The following is a 16,287-nucleotide window of genomic DNA, read 5'->3' as shown; positions in this document are numbered from 1 at the left end:
CATGGGGAAATCATATGTCATACTTTATTTATTTGATAGGAACACTAGGTGGTTGCCAACTTATAACCCTTTTCCACCGGTCAAAAACTCTGCTAAGACCCGGTAACATTGGGCTTTTGTTGGCAATGGAGAGGGGTACAATCGGCATTTTCTCTTGGGTCAAATGACTATAGTAGATGTATTTATCTGCTCTGGCTCTGATCGGTAACACCCGGGTGAACACGCTACTTTTCTGGCAGTGTAAAAGGTGTTAATCACCTTTTTTGGCAGGTGTTTAATAAGCCCACTTAGACCTGCTAATTTTGGTGTAAAAAGGGTATTAGTGTAAGCTTTGCACATTGTTTTCTAGGAAGCTGCACGTTTTTAGAGCAATTACGCTCTATTCAGTAGAAGAGATGTCACAAAGTTATATTGTGGTCTCAATTTAACCAAATAGCCCATGTAAATACCAAGTTCACACTTTGTAGAGGTGAAGTCTGAGAATAAAAGACTTATGTAAAAATGACAAAACCAGTAAAATCAGAAAAGAAGTCATGTCCAAGAACAGCCTGAGCTCAACAAAGGTGAACATAGGTGCTGCTTTCGATGTCCCACTATTGTTGGGGGTCTTCTGTTGTTTCCTATTTATAGATCTGTCTCTCTCTCTCTCTTTATCTCTCTGTCTCTGTCACTCCTCCCTACATCACCCTTAGATTTTGGGTGGGTGAGTCAAGAGCTTTTTTAGTGCCACGCTCACCCAACAATAAAGACTGAGGCAGTTGCCGCCTGTGTTTGCATTGTATCTTTGTGCAGCAGTGCGTTCAGTGGTGTGTCAGAGGCAGGGACGGAGCAGCAGCTATGGATGATGTATATAAGGCAGCGGTGAGTACAGAGTGTGCCAAGTATGATGTGCTATTTTATTTCTCTATCTGGTGAGAATCAGAAAATCCTGGGATAGATTTGATCCTTGTATGTTGAGTGTCAGCAATGACAACAACCACATGGCAAAAACATACAAAAAACACACTCTGTTGCATGAAATGATATTGGGGGTCTCTCATGCATGAATTTAAAGTTTAGAGGCCATTGTTACATCTGTTAACAATAATTCCCACACACTATAATAAAAGACTATTTATTGAGGACGATGGGGTCATGTCCTTGAGGAAGTGAGCTTTAACAACCTGAGGAGTTACATTGTACATTAAAACATATACATGGTGTTTTTTTCATATGAAGATAGAATAATTATATTTAAATTAATTTCAGCAAAAAAAGACTCTTGTGATGACCGGTTTCACAATGTTGATTTTTTGAAAAAAAAAAAGAAAAAAAGATTAGTGTTTTTGAAAGCACAAACACACAAATTCCTGTGTGTCACTTCAACTTGTGTAATAATGAAACAATAGGTGTGATAAGAAGAGACAGAGCTCAGAGTGACAGGCTGCTGTGGTGAGTTCATATTTCTGTCTCTGACAATTGAACAAAGAACAGCTGGACAGTTCAGGGGGGGAAAGAGAAGGGACAGCTGATGGCTATTAAAACAAATGGGTGACACCAGACACCCACCCCTGGAAGTGTGACATTGCAGTCCAGCTACACTGAGAGCGGCACTGACATGAGGTGATCAGTATAGTTGCTGAGCTCTGACTGTAGGGAGGTAAAAAGAAGCTACTGTGAAAAACACTGTGACATGTACAATGTTCATCTGATTTTATTTCCTTTCAGGTTGAAAACTTGACAGAGGAACAGAAAAATGGTGAGAAAACTACTTAATATTGTTATTACTATCAAGAGTTTGTACCTAAAAGTACAACATCTGCTGTTATAATACTAGCAATAATATGAAAAGGAGAAGTTTAATTTAAGTGTTATTGCCTCTAACGGCTTGTCTTTACAGAAACGATGAAAAACATAAAAACTACCAAATATACACCTACACTGTCCTTTATATATGACTGAATACAAGCAAATATATTTAATGGATATGATGAAGGCTGTTAATGTGTTCTCATCATTAAAAGATCACTGAGAGATCTTTCACATACATCCATGAAGTCTCTGAACTTTCTTCTATACTGCTGATTTATTTTCATCGGCATGCTGTAGCTCCGCTGGAACATTTCCAAAAAACCCTGTTCCAGGAACCTTTTCAGGAACACAGGAACTATACTTGATTTCAACTGAAGGAACCAGGGACTAAATTTGGTTCCTGGGTCATAAAAGGTCTCCACTCAGCAACACTGAGTGACACTAGGATTAATATTAGGAGTAGGGGCAGACGTTTCCTGTCATGTTCATTGATGTTAAAAATATCTAGTCTGAAAAGACTGAAACACTGTGCAGTTGTGAGAGAGAGCTGATGAGTGACAGAGTGTGACAGTAAAATAAACTAGCACATCTGCATTTTCGTAATGGCCCAAGAGGCTTTTTTTTTTTAAATAAAATATATTGAGTTGTAGATCTAGGACTCAAGGTGTGGGTGTTTTTTCATTGTTCACTTTAGCGCCACCATCAGACCAATTGTAATAATATTTCATGGCAAATTAGAACATCAGTTCCAGTTATGGTACCAAGTTCCATGTCTCTGGCTCAATCCAGCTCACAACAAAATGAGCAAAGGCAAAGATAGCAGATAATGGGGCGTCGTGTAGCGTAGTGGTTTAAGCAGGCGCCCCATGTGTAGAGGCTACAGTCCTCGCTGCAGTTGGCCCCGGATCGAATCCCGCATCGGACGGCCTTTCGCTGCATGTCATTCCCCCTCTCTCTGCCTCCCTGTTTCCTGTCACTCTCCACTGTGCTGTCCATTAAAGGCATAAAAGCCCAAAAAAATATATTTAAAAAAAAAAAAAGATAGCAGATAATGATGAAAAGGCCACGCCCATATGCACAAATCTATATGTCCCTTCAGATTTGGTGATTTGTACCAACCACAACCTAAGTGTCTTTGCTAGTTTCAGATCAACATGGTTGTCATTTTCCCGTCCGGTGCCCATCTGAGCACCCATTGGTGTGTTGGTCTTAAAATAACAGACAAAACTGACAAACAAAACAGTTATGTCCTTTCCAGACAGTAACAACTATTGTGTCACTTCTAGAGTTCAAGGCTGCATTTGACATCTTCATCCAGGATGCAGAGGACGGCTGCATCAGCACCAAAGAGTTGGGGAAGGTGATGAGGATGCTGGGACAGAATCCCACCCCTGAAGAGTTGCAAGAGATGATTGATGAGGTGGATGAGGATGGTATGTCAGCATTACTGTGTCACATCACTGCACTGTAGACATCAGGAGCATGGTTGTTTCATAGGGTAAAATAAAATGATTTTAACAACACTAAAGAAACTTGAGTGTAAATTGAAATGAAAACTGGATTTTAAAGGTCCCATGTTTTATACTTTTCCTGTGTTTTATTTGAAGTGTAGATCCGCTTTTTTGGTTTTAAGAACCAAGAACCATCTCAGTGTAGTTTTACATCCCCTCTTTCTGGCTTCTCTGCTTCTCTCTGGAGCTCTCTGGTAACAACAGATCTCCTCTGATTGGCTGTTTTCTGAGTGGTCAAATAAAAATACAGCATATTTCAGGTAAACACTCAGAGAAACCAAATCCTGCAAGGTTGGATGGTGGGTTGAGGTGGGCTGGGCTTGGGGAATCGCTGAGTGGTGACTGCTTTGTTGTGACATCACAAAGTTACAGAAGTCCCGACAGCTCAGTGTGTGTGTGTGAGTGCTTTGATACTTTCACAGTATTAATATAGAACCTCGACCTGCTTTATAATCAAAAAGGACATGGAAATCTCACGTTATACAATATGGGACCTTTAAGAGATTAAATAACTTCAAACATGATATGGAGATACCAAGTCTTTATAATATCATGGTGCATATTCACAGGCAGTGGCACAGTAGATTTTGATGAGTTCTTGGTTATGATGGTCCGCTGCATGAAGGAGGAGAGCAAAGGAAAATCAGAGGAGGAACTGGCTGAACTCTTCCGCATGTTTGACAAGTAGGTTTGTCTTTGTTTTCCTGAGCTTCCACAAAATTTAAAGGAAATGCCACTTATATAAGAGAAATCAGTGCTGACTCCTACCTGTAGATTGATAGAGGATGTATTATCACTTAAGTCAAATAAAATTCTCTTTGTGACCTTGAGCAGCACCCAGAACTTCACTAGAACAGACCTTGTTACCATGTTAGAAAGAAATGATGTGTATTAGCTCAGTCAGAACACTTAGGGGTGAAAGTGTTCAGCTCAGCAGATCTTCCTAAGCTTGATTCCTTTGTCTTGTGTTGAGGAATGGAGATGGCTACATAGACTTAGAAGAGCTGAAGGCCATGCTGGAGTCCACTGGAGAGGCAATCACGGAAGACGACATTGAGGAGCTGATGAAGGATGGAGACAAAAACAACGATGGCAAAATTGATTATGATGGTACGTTGGCCAGCACATTAGTAACACAACAGTAGACAACAGAGACCAACCAAACAGTTGTACAGTTGGTGTAACTGTGGACTGATGAAGATCTAAACTCTTTGAGATGACTCTGTGACCTTTTCAGCTTCATGCTCATCAACTCTTCTTCATCCACAGTCTATGAGACGTTTGTTGTGAGGCCTGGTTCACATCAGCTCATGTTTTTCTAAATGTTAGAGTTTTTTTTTATAAGTCAAAGTCTCTCTAACCCACACCTCCAATCACTGACTGGAGTCCAGGTCTGATAACTCCTGACTCCAGTTAGCTTCTGTTCATGTCAAGTCAATGGATTCATAGACCATTTCAAGTTACACTGGGAATGTTTGAGTGATGTTTTCCATATGGACAAGAACAATACAATGATTTGTGTGTTATTAGTTAAAATAGATTGTATTTGTTCATTATTGTAACTTAGATGAAGATCTGATTAGATTTTAGGATAAATTTATAAGTAAATGGAGGTTATTCCAAAAGGTTCACTTACTTTTTCTTGCCACTGTATATCCAAAGCTACATACAGTTCACTTAAATATACCACATCAACAAGTTAAAAGACTGTATATCATGCAATTCACCTGCCCTCTTGTCTGTGACAGAAGCCCTAAGGGCAGTTAGAGTTGCAGGTCAGTCTTCGGCTCTTATCTTGCTGGACCTCCCAACAGCCTTTGATACAGTGAACCGCTGCATCCTGCTGTCTTTACTCTTTGACAGGAGTGTATCAGGCAAAGTGCGTTATTGGTTTGAATCCCATCTCACTGGGCACTCCTTCATTATGTCATGGAAAGGACAAATGTTCTTATCCAATCCCCTTCCCACAGGGGTGACCCAAGGATCGGTACTGGGGCACCTCCTCTTTGCAATATACACTACCTCCTTGGGTCCAATTATCTGCTTGCACGGCTTCTCATATTACTGCTTTGCAGAGCCAATTATATCTGTTGTTCCTGCCAGCTGACCCCATTGTCTCATGGCAAGGATCTTGGCCTATCTCTCTAACCATATGGATGAAAGAAAGCCACCTTCAACTGTGTGTAGGTCTGGGTTCCTCCAAATACAGGGACTTGAGTTTAGAAATAGTTTTAAGTGAACTATGGCCACCTTTCCAATACCTATATAGTCATATGTCATATATCTTCACTACACATTATTGCTTAACTTTGTGTGACTTTGTGTGTTCTCTCTGACAGAGTTTCTGGAGTTCATGAAAGGTGTTGAATAAATGATTCAGCTGGGGGCCTCTCACTGCAGCAGCTATCTTCACTTTTGACAACATCGTCTAAGGCCATTCCTGAAGACATGCCTCCAGTTTCTGTCTGCTTTTAACAATACAAACAACACACACCTGTCCTCAGCAGACGCCCGTCCTGTTAGTTATTCTCACACAACACTGCCAAGGCAAAGGTTTGCCTCGCACCAACTGCAAAGATATAAAGGCTGTTTACAATAAAAAATATTTTCATAATTGTACATTTTGTCTGCCATATGTGATGTAGTGTGCTCATTAAACCATATTTGGCATCTTGAGATTTTAGGTCGTACAAACCAGAAGACTTTCAAATTCAATACAGTACAGATTTTTGTGAAGGGGTGGTTTTGAATGTTTACTCATGTTCATTCCATTGGCTGATTTACAAGTCTTAAATAGATGTTAGAAGTATTAAATATTATGTAACAGCAGATTTTGGTTTAGTTTACCATTAACATTTCCACAAGGCATTATGTTACAATATGGGGAATTTGTCACAATATGATTTGATGGTCCATTTTGGGACCACCCACTAGTTGAGAACCACTTTATGATGGAATAACAGGGCTTACAAAGATAAATGGTATGTGTCCTCCATCGTCAGAACAATTTATGCTGACAGAGACATCAAGACGGAAAAGTGTTTGAAATTCACAAATGAACTTTAAAAATGTAAATATTACATCATTTGATGACAACATAAATACATCTCAAATACAAATGGAACAAAATACAAACATATTTGTGTACACACAGTATTCAACATGTCAAATGTCTGAGTGAACCGATTTATCTCCTTGTCACCTGTGATGAGGATGAGCAACGGATACTGTATGTGCACATTGGACATTTTGAAAGTAAAATCATAGAAAAAAGTCATAATGTTGCAGGATGAAGGCATCATTTCAGAAATATTACAAATGTAAAAACTAAGGTATATATATATATATATATATATATATACATACTGTGTATATATATATATATATATATATATATATATATATATATATATATATAATAATTTTTGTAAAAGTGCAGCTTCATCTTGTAATAGTGTGACTTTTCGTCAAATTAAAACAATATTCTGATAATATGTTTCTTAAAATATTTTGTCTTTATTTTCCCTTTTCTTTTTCCCTCATAATGGTCCTACAGTGGTTTTCACCACAAGGACACAAAGCAGAAGCAGTAGCAAATGTTGTTCTGCATTAGAAATAAAAGCCTCTCAAAGACACTGAACATAAATGATGCAATTTCCTCTCATAAATTCAAACAGATGTTTTTATTTTACTAGGTTTTAGTAGAATGTTTAGTAAAAGAGTTTTTTGGTTTAACATTGAAATGTTTGTTCACTCTAATAACATAAGATGGCGGCGGCAGCTGTGGCAGTTTGGTGTGTTCTCTTCATTTATGAAAATTTAAGGTTATTGTTTTAATACAGTTGCACAAGCTGTGTTGTTAACGGGGCTTGCAATGATTGCAAAGGGAGATCTGACCCTAAATCACTCAACTCAGGACCAAAACAGCCATAGAAGCTAATCAGGCATAAACATATTGAGTATGGGTTAGATGTAGTGGCTAAAACCCTCCTTTCCCAGCAATTATCTTGGGAAAAACCAATTTGATAGAAACCTGCTCACTGTACTTAACAGATCCTATTAGAAGAGAGGTGGATGGAGGGCATTTTTTGTGGTATAGTCATGCTGGATTTGCAACAAGTATTTGATACAGTAAAGCACAGCATTTTAAATAAATTAATAGCCATGGGTTTCAGTGGGTTGACCCTGAATTGGGTCCATTTTTACCTATCAAACCATACTTAAATGGCTTAAATGTGACCATTTTCAAAGTCAAGAATCATGGGATGTGGGGTGCCACAGGGTAGTATACTGGGCCCATTATTTTTTCTGTTATGTATAAATGACTTCATGCAATCTTTTTTTATATGCTGATGATTCTGTTTCAATGAGAGCACAAAAACATAAAACGGTTGTCGAGAACATTCTTAGTGAGGAACTTCAACATGTAAGTAGATGGCTATCACATAATTGATTATCCCTACACTTGGGAAAAACTGAGTCTTTTTGGTTCTAAAATAAAATGAGCAAGGTCACCTGATTTTATATTTAAGTTGGAGAGTTCCATAGAACTGTCAAAGACATTGTAAATTATCTTGGCTGCATTTTTGACAGGTCCTTATCAGGTGAAAATATGGCTTCAAAAGCCTTCACCAAGACAAACCAAAGCATTGTTTGGTCAGAAAAGCACCCAACTCAATTCTTCACACATTAGGTGGAGCTTCAGTTCAAAGTCATTTTAATGACGCTGCCATCTTTTGGTACACTGGATTATCACAGCACCTCATAGAAAAATTATAAAGAGCTCATGATAAATTGATAAGGGTTATATTAAAGGTCCATCCACGAACACATTGCAATTCTACACATTTTAAAAACCTTAACTGGTAGAGAGTGTAAAAAAGAACCATTTACATTAACATGTTGCTAACTTACAAAATTGTTAAAAAAAAATATGGTACCAAAATATTTAAGTAATTATTTCTCACTGGTAAGATGCATTAATAGCTATTTTACAAGAGGTAGCTCGACAAATTTCATGCCTTTTTAATTCAATAGCCTAATGGGCAAAAATAAATTTCTCTACAGTGCAGCAATACAATGGAATAATCTGCCCACACATTTGAAATGGATGACAGTTTAAAGTGGCCTTAAATACAATCTTACAAAGTACCATGTAGTATATACAATTTATAATTTTTAACTTTTGTGAGAATGCTGACATAGCTACCACCGCTTGCTGTTTAGTCACTCTTTATATGTTGATTGTATTGTCTTTGTTTGTTGTCTTATTGTTGTCTTGTCCTTTATCTTGCTCTGTGTTAAATGTTATTTTAGAGCACCATAATGGATATAAGCCTTTTGTCTTTGTGTTATCATCCTCGTTGATTTTGAATGTATTCATTCATTCAGTTTGATAATGACAGTGTTGTTAGGAGTCATAGTGTAAGGGTGTTCATTAATGTGTTTTACTCTGACGATGCAAAGAAAACTGCTAGATGGCAGCAGTATGTTCAGCCAGCAGGTAGAGACTGAACTTCTGGAGCACACACATGAAATGCAAGTTACATGTTTGTACTTAACAGGAAGCAAAAGAAGATAATCCTATTACCCAAAATGTTGCAGTATTCTAATCCTAAATGCATATGTCCCACTTGAGAAAATCCACCACCTGTCTGGGGCTGCATGCATCAAATCTATGCATGTAAAACAGATATAAAGCCTCAGTAGAGCCAACTCTGCAAACTGGGCCCAGTGTGAGAAACTGATACAGTTAAATGTCATGATCACATCTGGAAAGAGCTGGAAACAGTTGGTCTCCCTGATGTCCCACATTCCTGGAGGTAGCTGCTGACTAAAGTATAGGTAGGCTTCACAAGTAATGATACCTCTAGCGTTAGCTTGTTACATTACTTGGTTTTCACCAGTCAAAACCAAACCACTGAAATGAAACCAGAGGAAACATCAAACTGTCAAAGGTGACGGCTCCTTTGACTTCAGACAAGAGGAGTCCACAGGTGTGTCCAGACTCACAGTTACTCAGTCAGGTGACATGCTCGTCTGTCATTGGCTAAGAGCTAGAGGGAGCTGCCACACCAGCAGTGTATTTTCACTGGAGTTTGAGCTGGTGTCTGCAGAGGCCGTCTGTCCTATCCTGCGAGATCCTCTGCCACCGGAGAAGATGGCTGTAGAGGTGACTTTATTCCGCCTGGCCTCCCCCTCCCTTCCCAACTCCACAGGCCGCCCCCTCACCCACACGTCAGGGTCCTCGCTCACTTCATAAATGGAGCCATCCTCTGGGCAGTGCTCCAGCGAGTCTGGGGTTGCTCTCGGGTTCCCCTGGTCTGGCTGGGCGGTCAGCAGCTTCCCGGGCAGCTGGCAGGTGGAGTGGAGGCGGTACTGCAGCAACAGCCGCTTGGGCTTCTGCTCCCTCTGTGGAGCTGCCTCTGAGTTATGGGGGTAGTTGTTCTGTTCCCGCCTCTGCCCTGCTTCATCTCCTCCCACATCACCTTTACCTCCTGGGCTTCCCCCTCCTTCTCCGTTAACCCCTTCCTCTCTGCTGTTGAGGATGGAGTCCCGTCTGAGCAAGTCAGAGGCCAGAGTGCTGGAGGTCGACATCAGGAAATCCACTGGACCACAGTGAGCGTTCAGAGATGTCATGCCTTTACCTGAGGGGCATAACAGGTGTACATGTCTCACATGGCAACACATGAGAAGTAAAGCAGGATACATGGACAGGATATAGTTGTTGTGCCAGGTGGAAATTGCTGAATAATAATATAATAATCCATGACAATATCAGATCAACTAGCAGGTCTTTAAAACTGTTGGAGCAACAGTCCTGCTACAACAGGCAGATCTGAGTGAAGAGTGAATTAATATGAAGTACCTTGATTTTCTTTCCGTTTCAATTTTGGCTAATTTAGTTTGTAATGGGAAAAGAGATTTTGTCATAAATGCTGAAACACAACATCATACTACTTCATGTCATTAACTTGTATTTTCTCTCTCCTCTACTTTGTGCTTCTTTACTGTTCTCAGTCCTGACCTGTGATCTTGGGGATGCCCTCCAGGGTGGGTACAGGGAAGGTGAGGATGACGCCCTGACTGGTCCCCACCCACAGCAGGCCCTGACAGATCAGCAAGCTGGAGACACAAACCTGACCTGAAACACAGACATTCAGTCATTAACATGACCATCGTCACTGCAGTCACAGCCTGATACAGTCCGCGTTCACAGAACCCAGACATTTCAATCACAGAGCCACTCAGGCAGTTCAGATTCACCAGAAGGTAAATCATCATCTTCATGATTTATAAGGAGGAGAGAAGAACATCCAGCAACTGCAGAGAAACAATGACCAAGAGAAGTCCCTTCACTGAAGTCAATAGAAACCATTTCAAATCAGAGGTGATGGAGGTCATCTTCCTCATTTACTGTCTGAATAAACTGTTTCAGTGCTGAGCTGCACCACAGTCAGCACATGTGACTTCATTATCTTATTTCCTTGAGATATCAAATGGTTCTTAATGATAACCTAGGGCTTCTTACTAATGAGAGACAATGTCCGATCATGGCACTGAATTACTCTACAGTCAGATGTTTCAATAAAGGACTCTGTATATTCATCTGACTCTGGGTTCTTGTCTGGACTTGCCTGGTGTCAGGTGGGCAGTGCGGGTGGAGATGTTGACTTCCTGCAGTGGTTCCAAAGTCTCTGTGTGGAACAGGTGAAGGGATGAGCCCAGGGTGAAGGCCATCCAAACACCCCCCCCTGAACGAACCATGTGTCTAACACTGCAGCCTGGATCAGGGTGGGCTTCAAAACTCTACGGTACAGAGAGAGACAGGGAGACAGGTGGTCAGAATCGACAGGTGATCAGTCACAACCTCCAGGTAAAACATGACACAGGGTTCTGTGGAGTCATATGGGTCACTTTTGAGCACAGAAAGCACATGAATAAAATATTGTAAAGCCAATGAATAATTTATTTGAACAAACAAATTTGTGCACAGTAAATGTGTCAGTGTGTTTGCTATTACCCATGTAAGTGCCCATTAAAGACCTCTCTCATGTAATATAAACTAATTTTTCTTCTCTCAATGTTCCTGCTCTGTGTTCTTTCAAGTCTGTTTCACTCACTCAGCCTGGTAGGTTTTAGCCTGGATGCTTTATGAAAACTAGATATCAGTCTTTAAAATTGTGCAAATAAGCAAAAATAAAATTCTTGCTTCCTGATTTGCTTTTGCATGGTGCAGTCCACAACACATGTGCATTGGTGTTTCTCCATGCTGGGCAAGGATGGTATTGTCAGCCTGTGTTATAAAATATTCATACCAGCAGAGGTCAGCAAATACACGCTCAACAAAGGCTTTAACCTTCTTAAGTGTATATATAGGATTAACAAAAAAACTCTTGCCTACCTGTGTGTGGAGACTGGGAACTTGGATGACAGTGACATGGTTTGCACAGCTGGCCCATACGGCATCTTCTAGTGTCAACACACTGCAGACCGGCTCAGAGCCCAGAGACACCAGCCTGCATGACTCCTGGTCCAACAATCTCTCTGTGAAGCACAACGGTCCATGGTTGAGTATCTATTCAGAACTCTTTGCTCAAGCAATTACTACTCCAGTGTAATATTCTTCACTCTGATATACAAACCAACCTGAACCCTCACAAGGGTGCAACTGTTTTTGAGTGAGCTCTCACCTCCAGACTTTCTCTGGTACACAGCTACTTTGCCGTTGTTCAGTCCAGCAAAGAGGAAAGACAGCAAATGTTTGAGGCAGAGGACTGGACTGCTGTCAGGGTTCACCAAGGTCAGCAGACACTGAACAGCTGTGTCCACACTGCTGTACACATGGATGCTGGGAAAACAAGAAGACACATTACACCAATAAATAAAATTGTAGAGACAAAATAAAAGACAAGCTTAAAGGAACAGTAAAAAACTTTGGTAAATTCACTTCTTCTCTTTCTTTCTGAGTGAAACGTTCAGATCAATCTCAATCTCACATCTAGAGCTGGAGACAGTGACTGAAAGCAGGGGAGACAACTAGACTAAATGTGTCTAAATGTGAAGTTCAAAAATACACCTGTCAACACCTCTAATTTTCACAAAACAACATGTTGTATCTGGTTTGTTTTACCTGTATACAAATGACTGAGTGGAAGAGATAAAAGGTCACAATATCTGTGCTCTGAATCAGTTCGACAAACTGGGCAGAGATGACTGACCTGCCGTCCTGCAGACCGACACAGATGATGTTTCCTATCTTGGCAGCATTCTGGGCCTTCTCAGCCTCCTCGTCTGTGCTGGGACACGGCTCCTTCATGTACTCCAGACAGAGGACTGGGGCTCTCAGCGGGATGGTCTTGACCAGGCGAAGAGTGGCACGGTTCAGGGAGAAGATCTCCACTTGGCCATGGGTGGAGACGCGTCCTCCACCAGCAGCCTGAACACCGTGTGAACAGAAGGGACCAAGCTTAGCTTAACATGAAAAGTTTGCAGTTTGTATATATACATATATACACATATATATAAATATATATATATATATATATATATATGTGTGTGTGTGTGTGTGTGTGTGTGTGTGTAGATTTTATATACGTATGTGGAATATAACATGACAGAATATACACAGATCACTGTCCATGATTGACAGACACTCCCACAAGAGAATAACTGTCGCACTCCTGAGTACACAAGATGGGTGGAGCAATATTAATTTAAGATCATGGTTGTAAGAACTGTTTAAAATAATTGAATAAATAAATAAATTGTGATGTTGAGCAAGAGCAGTGTGTAGGGTATTCTTCTTTTCAAGAATAAAAAGTACTCACCCAGAGGTAACCCTGTGGTAAGGATGTACTGGCAGAGCAGAAACCCAGCAGGCTGGACTGAGACGGGCTGTGAATGGCTGCCTCCAGCTACGCAAACAGAAGACATTTGTTTTCACACACGTAGAGTCAGAGGTATAAAATATGCTATAAAACCCAACCAATGCCAAGATCAGAGATTAAAACCACCAACACCAAATAACAACAGGAACCCAAATTCTGTCGTCTTTTGCACATGTATATCTGCACAGCTCTCACCTTATGTGTTTTGGAAGAGAAAACCGGCAGTTTGCAGGTCAACAGTGGAAAACTAAACGGAGCTTTTGTCTTTCCATCTTCTTCAGCACATTCCCACCCTGGAGCGTTTTCCTGTCCTGAGAAGATAAACAACATTCAATCATTACGTTTTATGTTTTACTTACACAAGCACATTGTAACTTTGTTAAGAAAGTTGCTATACAAATAAAATAAAATAAAATAAATAAGGAGTATTATTAATATTATAAGATTTGACTGAAACTAATTACCATTCTCATCAAAACACTAAAACTAAATTAAATTCATGTGCAAAAATGAACACCGGTGGACAGTGAAGAGGCTGTAATGAACCTCAAATGACACATGAAACAAACTGAAACAAAATGCCATATTTCCATTATATCTTCTACATTGTTTTTCACTGATGTTTAACTCCATGAACCAACTCCGTTATGCATTAATTAAACATTTTCTTTTATCTATTTTCTTGAAATACAGGAAAACTTTCTGCTGCATTTGGATGGAAACCTAAGAACAGAGTGCTGAACTTACTCTGAGCGATCTTGGCGAGGTGAAGCCGGTTCACCCAGGAGATCTTACTGAGGGGACTGGGAGTGTTAAAGACCACCATGATGCTCACTGGACGACCAGACCTGTGAGTGGAAACGAAACCACGTTAGCATTTAAAATGACTTTGTAATCCAAGACTAAACACCTCTGCCTTTTAAAACCTCACTACAACAGTCCCGGCTCTGAGCCTCTCTAATATGAACCTCCTAACACTGACACTAACTTGTCAGGTTTGCCTGGTACAGACAGACGCAGCCGACACTTGTTGGCGTTCTGGATCTCCTCCTCCTTTAGACGGATGAGTCTCAGCAGAGCCAGACACCAGTCCTGAGAAACCGTGGTGTTCAGATTCTGACAGACACAAGAGGGGAGAGCAAGGACAGGCCAGTTAGATTTTATTTTTTACTTTATTAACATCTTCTGAGAAAGATTGAGTTGAAGTTTCAGCCTGTACTGAACAGTGTAGCAGCGATGAGAAAATGAAGATGAACAATGAATTCATACCAAAAAGTGCAATAATAATAATAATAATGATAATGATTATAATTAAGTCAAGTCTCGCTGAAATTAGAGGCACCACCTTCTATTAAAAGTTAAATCAAAAATATATAAACCAAATTAATCAGCCTTATAAAACAAGTAAATTCTCAATTCAGGGATCTTTGCTTCTGCTCTGAAGGAATACACAAGACAATGACTTGGTGATAAATGAGGATCTTTATATGGAATTGAATAAATGAGGTATGAATAATGAACATAAGGCCACTGTAGTTTCTTCTACACGCTTGGTATTCAGCCGGTTGCATCTGCAACCTCTCTGTTAGATGTTATTAAATCCTAGACACTAGTCCTTTAAATCTCAGTTTAGCACCTGGACACCTTTTCATTGAGCCTGAATATTTCAACGAGGAGGCGTTCTTTAAAAAAAAAAAAAAAAAAAAAAACTTCTGTGTCTAAAAACAGAAGTTAGAAAATGCAGCAGGAAGAGAGAAAAGGGGAAATATAAGAGACAAGACAACACCCAAAAAGGAAGAGGATGACCACAAAATATAAATTTATATCAAAACAAATCAAAATAAAAAGTCTAAAAAAAAAACAAATGTGTTTAAGAAGCGAGACGTCAGAGAAGCTGCTGGAGACGAGAAGCAGCAGCAGCCTGTTCGAGCGTGGTTTAGGTTTAGTCCCACGTGATGTGAGTCATTATTCCCTCAGCGTTAACAGAAAACAACAGGTGCTGTTACCTGGTAGGTTCCATTCAGCGTCCCCACCAGCAGCGAGACCTCCTCCACCACGGCCAGGTCGTGCTGCAGCTCCTCCAGCTCCTGGTACAGTCTGGGGGGGCCCAGGAAGACTTTACCTGAAACACAGGGAGCCGCATCTTCTCTGTCAGCTTCACACCTGAACATCATCCACTAACACTGAGTCTTTAATTAGCACCCAATTAGCATCCCAGTGATACAAATATAATCTGAATTAATCTGTTCATTGATGAGAAGGAAAAGACAGGATGGAGTAGAGAGAGAGAGAGAGAGAGAGAGGGAGAGGGAGAGAGAGAGAGAGAGAGGGGATGACAGCAAAGGGCCCCAAGATGGACGAGTTACAGGTACATGTACGCTTTAATTGATCATTTGACAGACAGAAAACCATCGATTGCAATTTTGATGATTTGCTACTTGATGAAGTAAATTAAATGGTTTTGCTGGACATCATCAACACTGTCACTGACCTGTTTAGTTTAAAGTTTCAGGCCCTAAGACGCTTAGTGATCTTGACCTCTGCCCTTCTAATCAGTTCATCCTTGATTCCAAGTGAATGTTTATGCCAAATTTTAAGAAGGTCCCTGAAGGTGTTACTGAGATACTGCGTAAACTGATTATTAGATTTCCTATAATTCATTTTGTATCCATGTATCCATCATAAATAATGAATAAATACATAAGGAAAATGTAGATGGTGCGCAGTTGGTCCATTAGTTAATGAAACTTTAAAACTAATAGAACAGTCGAGTTCTCACCGACATCCCCCACGTGATCATTTATCTGCATGAGTTGCCTCAGCTCAGTGAGTGTTGTGCATGTGTTGTATTTACTGTACGTCAGTGTGTGTGTTGAGCTGTGAGTTTACCGCTGCTGCTGGAGATGGAGCTGAGGCGTCTGGCTGCGACGACACTGTCCCGGCTCTGCAGACTGTCCTGTCCCACCTCCACCACCTGAGTCTGCAGCAGGGGGGCAAACCACTTCACTGAGTACTTAGGACCAACAGGGACCAGGCTGCTGATGTCAGGGGGACCTCTGGTGGACAAACATATTACACATGTTATCATCATGGCT

At 40.4% G+C, this 16,287-nt stretch overlaps 2 protein-coding genes across 4 annotated transcripts in view; one reads left to right on the top strand and one right to left on the bottom strand.

Annotated features, from left to right (window-relative positions):
• The first annotated feature begins 703 nt into the window (after positions 1-703).
• On the top strand, positions 704-5,921 carry tnnc1b (troponin C type 1b (slow)). The gene is made up of 6 exons (XM_056385429.1): positions 704-861; positions 1,708-1,738; positions 3,078-3,224; positions 3,872-3,986; positions 4,276-4,412; positions 5,642-5,921. The coding sequence occupies exons 1-6, from the start codon at positions 838-840 to the stop codon at positions 5,671-5,673; spliced, it is 486 nt and encodes a 161-aa protein (XP_056241404.1). The 5' UTR covers positions 704-837; the 3' UTR covers positions 5,674-5,921.
• A 422-nt stretch (positions 5,922-6,343) lies between these two features.
• Positions 6,344-16,287, bottom strand: part of LOC130175130 (rho guanine nucleotide exchange factor 10-like protein) — a 28,444-nt gene continuing 18,500 nt past the window's right edge. For all 3 annotated transcript variants that reach the window (XM_056385425.1, XM_056385427.1, XM_056385426.1), the window contains exons 17-28: positions 16,082-16,248; positions 15,199-15,314; positions 14,181-14,308; positions 13,940-14,040; positions 13,388-13,503; positions 13,133-13,219; positions 12,524-12,741; positions 11,996-12,153; positions 11,707-11,849; positions 10,940-11,111; positions 10,330-10,446; positions 6,344-9,949 (exon numbers count right to left, since the gene is read on the bottom strand). In XM_056385425.1, the coding sequence (XP_056241400.1) occupies positions 9,345-9,949; positions 10,330-10,446; positions 10,940-11,111; positions 11,707-11,849; positions 11,996-12,153; positions 12,524-12,741; positions 13,133-13,219; positions 13,388-13,503; positions 13,940-14,040; positions 14,181-14,308; positions 15,199-15,314; positions 16,082-16,248 (2,128 nt within the window). In that variant the 3' untranslated portion in view covers positions 6,344-9,344. The remainder of the gene's footprint in view (positions 9,950-10,329; positions 10,447-10,939; positions 11,112-11,706; positions 11,850-11,995; positions 12,154-12,523; positions 12,742-13,132; positions 13,220-13,387; positions 13,504-13,939; positions 14,041-14,180; positions 14,309-15,198; positions 15,315-16,081; positions 16,249-16,287) is intronic.

This window comes from Seriola aureovittata, chromosome 9, assembly GCF_021018895.1.
Source record: "Seriola aureovittata isolate HTS-2021-v1 ecotype China chromosome 9, ASM2101889v1, whole genome shotgun sequence".
Classification (NCBI taxonomy): domain Eukaryota; kingdom Metazoa; phylum Chordata; class Actinopteri; order Carangiformes; family Carangidae; genus Seriola; species Seriola aureovittata.
This window is presented reverse-complemented; position numbering and strand designations above follow the sequence as displayed.